The sequence below is a fragment of the Citrus sinensis genome, chromosome 8 (assembly GCF_022201045.2).
Source record: "Citrus sinensis cultivar Valencia sweet orange chromosome 8, DVS_A1.0, whole genome shotgun sequence".
NCBI classification, from domain to species: Eukaryota; Viridiplantae; Streptophyta; class Magnoliopsida; order Sapindales; family Rutaceae; genus Citrus; species Citrus sinensis.
Genome location: NC_068563.1, coordinates 29,558,560 through 29,563,290, shown reverse-complemented (window position 1 = coordinate 29,563,290; position 4,731 = coordinate 29,558,560). Strand labels below are relative to the sequence as shown.

The 4,731-nt window shown below is 32.6% G+C and overlaps 1 protein-coding gene across 1 annotated transcript; it reads right to left on the bottom strand.

Annotated features, from left to right (window-relative positions):
* Nucleotides 1-3,312, bottom strand: LOC102622710 (phosphatidylinositol:ceramide inositolphosphotransferase). The gene is made up of 11 exons (XM_006488369.4): nt 2,855-3,312; nt 2,660-2,749; nt 2,057-2,143; nt 1,897-1,965; nt 1,638-1,718; nt 1,349-1,420; nt 1,141-1,201; nt 939-1,041; nt 673-768; nt 541-587; nt 1-405 (listed from the first exon to the last, which is right to left on the bottom strand). The coding sequence occupies exons 1-11, from the start codon at nt 2,885-2,887 to the stop codon at nt 281-283; spliced, it is 864 nt and encodes a 287-aa protein (XP_006488432.1). The 5' UTR covers nt 2,888-3,312; the 3' UTR covers nt 1-280.
* Between the last annotated feature and the right edge of the window lie 1,419 nt (nt 3,313-4,731).

The following is a 4,731-nucleotide window of genomic DNA, read 5'->3' as shown; positions in this document are numbered from 1 at the left end:
AAAAGTTGAACTAAAATATTTCATTCTATTTCCACCGACAATACAAACGATGTTTATCAGACTTATTATTGATATTTTGGCACAGGTCCTGCCCTCCAACAACAGCAGAGCTATCTTCAGCTCGTGCTTGCATCTAACTTCTACTCATCGCTGACTATGTGTATTCACTTGTGTTCTAGATCTATATAGACAGCAATTAACAGTTGAACTGAGAAAGGCGACCAGAAGATAAAACATCGAATGGTGATTGCATGTATTCACTGATACTGCATACTCAATCTCAAATGTGGCCAGAAGTTCCGTTATTTGATCTGTGGAGCTCATCTTTGTTCCTTCCATCTTTGTCTCTGGAGCTCACTGGTAGGAATTGCAGAGATGCGGATGCATTGGATCGGTCGGGCAGCTCTGAAATTGAAAATAAGCAGCTTTCAATACATCTCAAGTAACTTCAAATTCAAAACAGCGAGAGATTTCACATAAAACGATACACGAGTAAACAACGTTAAAAGTACTGAAAAGAAATTAATTGTGAACAATAACCTGGCAACTTCTTGTTAATAAAAAAAACTACCAAATTTACAGTATACCTGCAAAAGCTCAAAAAAAGACAATCATTAAGATATATTTCTTTTTCTCATTTTTAATTGACTGGTAAGTAGATCCTGCATTTACCATGCAACAACAACATCAACTGTGTAATGCTTGCGAGATGCTATAATCAGAAGGCTCTCAATAATGGCAAGCAGCCAAGCAGATTGCTTGATAAATCTGTAAGCATATACCACAGATTAACCTAAAAACCCGTAAATAACACCTTACGCAGAGTCATAATCCAGAAACTGATGTCGGGAAATGATAATGCTCTACCAGGCAATGCCACTTCAAAATTTGTAACCAATAGACAAGGTCTATGATATCGAGTTGTGGTGAGAAATTACCTTATTGTGCCATATTTGTGATATGTCAGCACAAATAATAAGGTGAAAATCATGTGTGATGAAAATATCAAATCGCCACAACCATAAATCATCCCACGGGGAACTGCACATTGATATAAATTAAACAAGCATCGTTCCGTTGATTATATAATCAATAAAGCAAAATGTAAATGTTTAAGAAGTTAAATGTAATAGAACTAACAATTGATTAAGAGCACTTCAACTACACTCTCTGGACGGGGCAGCCTGGCAAGTTTTGATCCCTGAAAGAGACATTTGTACCTGATTGTAAAACATTGCTTTAACAAGAAGTTAACTGAATCCAACAATTGAACAATAAACTTGACAACACCAGGAGTCTGAAGTACATCATATTGACACAAATCATGCAAGGTCTTCCAAAATCTTACCTCACGGCAATGATAATTTGGACCAGGAAGCTGAGTTGAATAGAATGTGACTATCCGAAGCATTTGGCAAACCTGAAAATACAAAATATGCCTAAAGAAATTGTCAGAGAAAAGTATTCCGAGTGAAGGGAAGGATTTTACTACGAAGTGTGAGGACTTGTATCTAGATTCTAGACCCATCTCCAGTAAGCATGTTATCACCATATTAAGTTAATTGGAGGCATAGTATGAAAGAGCTCATGTCATTATCAGTAAGAAAATAATGCTGATGACTGTAACCAGTACTTACAACTAAACAAGCAAGAACCCTGCACCATAGAAGAACCGTATGGAAACTTTTGCTCTGGAAAATGAATGGATGAAAAGTCCACTGCACAAATAACACCATTTTGAATCAATGTACAACCAAATTCTCTATATAAGCATACCTACCATCAATCACCAACACTAATTTGTGACCATTGCAGATATTAATCAAACAGAAATAACTGAAATTTTGCTAAAAACACTCTAATCAATATCAACTAGAAGCTGGAAAGCAAACCTACCAGCACAAAGGAAAAAAAGAGAAAGGAGAATAAAGTCTCACTGATGTAAGCTTTATCTTCACCGAGTTCCTAAAATCAAATAAAAGGAAATGGAAATAAACAGTACATAATTTCACACAAAGACCACAGAATCATAATGCAAACCAGAAGTAAAACTAACAGGAATCAACGCATATCCCGAATCCTGAAGTAATGGTCCTGGCTGATGTAAGTAATGCACTGCATGAGCCGCCAATCCATGTATGTACTGACACAAAAATATTCAATGAATCAAAATCAAAATCTCATTTCAGCTTACTTCAGATTATTAATTATTGCAAATGCCGCCACTTCACTTTATCTCTCTCTCCTTTTTTTTTAAATAACCAGCACTTTAATTTTGCAATCCCTACACATACCCAACACTTGAGAGAGTATATATCAATGATGTAATTTTTAATTTTGAAAATTAAAGAAGTGATTGAACTGATTTTTTCTTATTAATTGATAGCTTGAATGCATTTTGTTACATGTTATATAATTATGAATACATATCCTTTTTGATAATTTAATTACACAAAAACACTTTTAGTTTTAGACAACCAAACAATTTAATGGTTTAAAAGTACTTTTTTAATTGACAACCAAACACCCAATGACTTTTTATCTAAAAATTCTATTGGTATAAGCTCTACTCTTATAAGCTCTATTGTTATAAGCTCTATTTAATAAGTTGTACCAAACTGACCCTAACATTAATAGAAGCTAATTATTAAAAAAAAACCTGAAAAATAATTCCACCAAGTATGATCTTCCAATTTTCTGCGAGTAGCGAAATTTCTATTGTTGTTTCGGAGCAAATTTTCCTCCATAGCTACACATTGCATTGATCAATCAATCAATCAAATAAACCAAAAATAAAAAAAAAAAGGAAAAAAGAAATCAACGGCCGTTATTGAAAGTAGAGACAGAAAAAAACCTTAGGAGCTTCACGATCAACGTAAACCGGCATTGCAGAATCCGAGAATAAGGCCCGGCTTCGACATCAATTAATCAAGAACAAAATATAAAAAATGATGATGATGATTTGTTCGCATTTATATTATTTTATCTCCACATAAACCGCTCTAAGTTCGAATTTAAATTATTTAATTTCGATTTTTTCTACCAAACAAAAAAGAGTGAAACAGTATTTCCAATGCAGGATTAAAAAATGACAGCATATGTGATCGTGGGATGATGATACGGCTTCTTTGAAGAGAAACAAAAATGTCGAATTTGTGTTTGCTGAGGAAGCAGTTGAGAAAGAAAGTTTCGAATCGAATGATTCAATAAACTATTTGCATTTAAATTTTTTTTAAAAAAAATCAATAAAATGAAGTTTAAACGGGATTAGCATTTCTAATTAGGTTCAGAGGAGGAGGGATTGTGTAAATCGACAGTCGAAACGTTTCTGTATGGATGAGTTACCTACCGTTGGATAATTGTCGGGGTTGCTTTGGAAAATTTACAAAATTAACCCAAAAGCTTTTCAATGTTTTGAAATTAACCCCTTTAACTTGGAAATTGCAATGGCTGATGGCGTGTGGGCCTCCAGTGGGTTCGGAGATCGAGCCCACGGCTTCTTTAAAGCTAAATTGGGCTAAAACAAGAACCCGGTTGCAACTTCGCAAAACTTGTTAAATTATTTCTGATTATTGGCATCAATCCAAAATTCTCTTTTAATCCCTTTTGTGCATGTTCAATTTTAGCCCTTAATAAAATTATATTAACAGACACAAATATATCTAATTACACCCACGTATATGATACGTACATGCTAATAAGTTTTCGTTTGCTAGAAATTCATTCTTCTTATTTTCTTAATTGTGGAGAAAATAGAAACAAGAAGAAATTGTTTTAACAAAGAAGTGAAATCGAGTAAGAAGAACATACTTCATGCAATTAAGAGTTGAAAAATCATATAAGAAATAAAGAAATTGTCGCTATGGAATCTGAACAATACCAAGAAAACTGAAAGAGTGGGAGTCCTATGAGTAGTAGTCTTTAAATAAGGTTATTTTTATAATTATAGGAGGTGTCAAAAGAATTTTATATTATTTAAATATTCTAATGGAATAAATAAAGAAAATGGGTTTTAAAAAATTTTTAGAGGAGTGTTAATAATCCAACTCATAAAAAAATTAGATATTTAAAAGGTCATAATTCGAAAAATTATGGTGTAGTACGAGTTGGGAGACTCTCCATAACAAAGGGCTAGTATACTTTTATTATTATTATTCTACTCTCTAAATTGATCATTGTAAGGCCTGATCTGCTTTTTATAGCCTAAAAGTCATAGAAGAAATTGCTTATTCTTGGACTTTCTTTTAAGCTAAGGTTTTATAATTTAGAGAATCATTATATATAATAAAGATATTTTTTAATATAATGTTTACTTCTTATTTAGATAAAATCACAAAAGTTCATTATTCTATTTAGATGTAAATATCTAAGTATTATACATAAGTTCCAAAAAATAAATAAATAAGTTTAAAAAATCTGAAATTAATAAAATTTTAGATTTTAGACATTTAACAAATAAACTCTTTTAAATAGTATAGCTTTCAGAGAATTTCCTTTAGTGTGTGTGTGTGTGTCCTTAAGAGAGAAAAAAAATGAAAATTAGGTTTAAAGAAGTGATTGTGTAGATCGATTATTGAAAAACTCGTATAAGCATGGGCGGACCCAATGAAGGCCCAGGAGGGGCTTCAGCCCCCCCTGGGCCGTTAAATTTTCTTTTAAATGTACCCCAAGCCCCTTCTGAAAAAGTTAGATAAATCAATTTGGACACATTTTTTATATATCAAAAAACTT

What these genes read in the sequence shown, in the direction of transcription:
- LOC102622710 (XM_006488369.4), bottom strand. Translation starts at nt 2,887, where the DNA reads ATGCCGGTTTACGTTGATCGTGAAGCTCCTAAG. An exon ending in CGGGATATGCGTTGATTCCT is followed by an intron (nt 1,966 to 2,056) that starts GTTAGTTTTACT and finishes ATTTGATTTTAG; the next exon opens with GAACTCGGTGAAGATAAAGC. An exon ending in GTTGATGTTGTTGTTGCATG is followed by an intron (nt 588 to 672) that starts GTAAATGCAGGA and finishes GAGCTTTTGCAG; the next exon opens with GTATACTGTAAATTTGGTAG.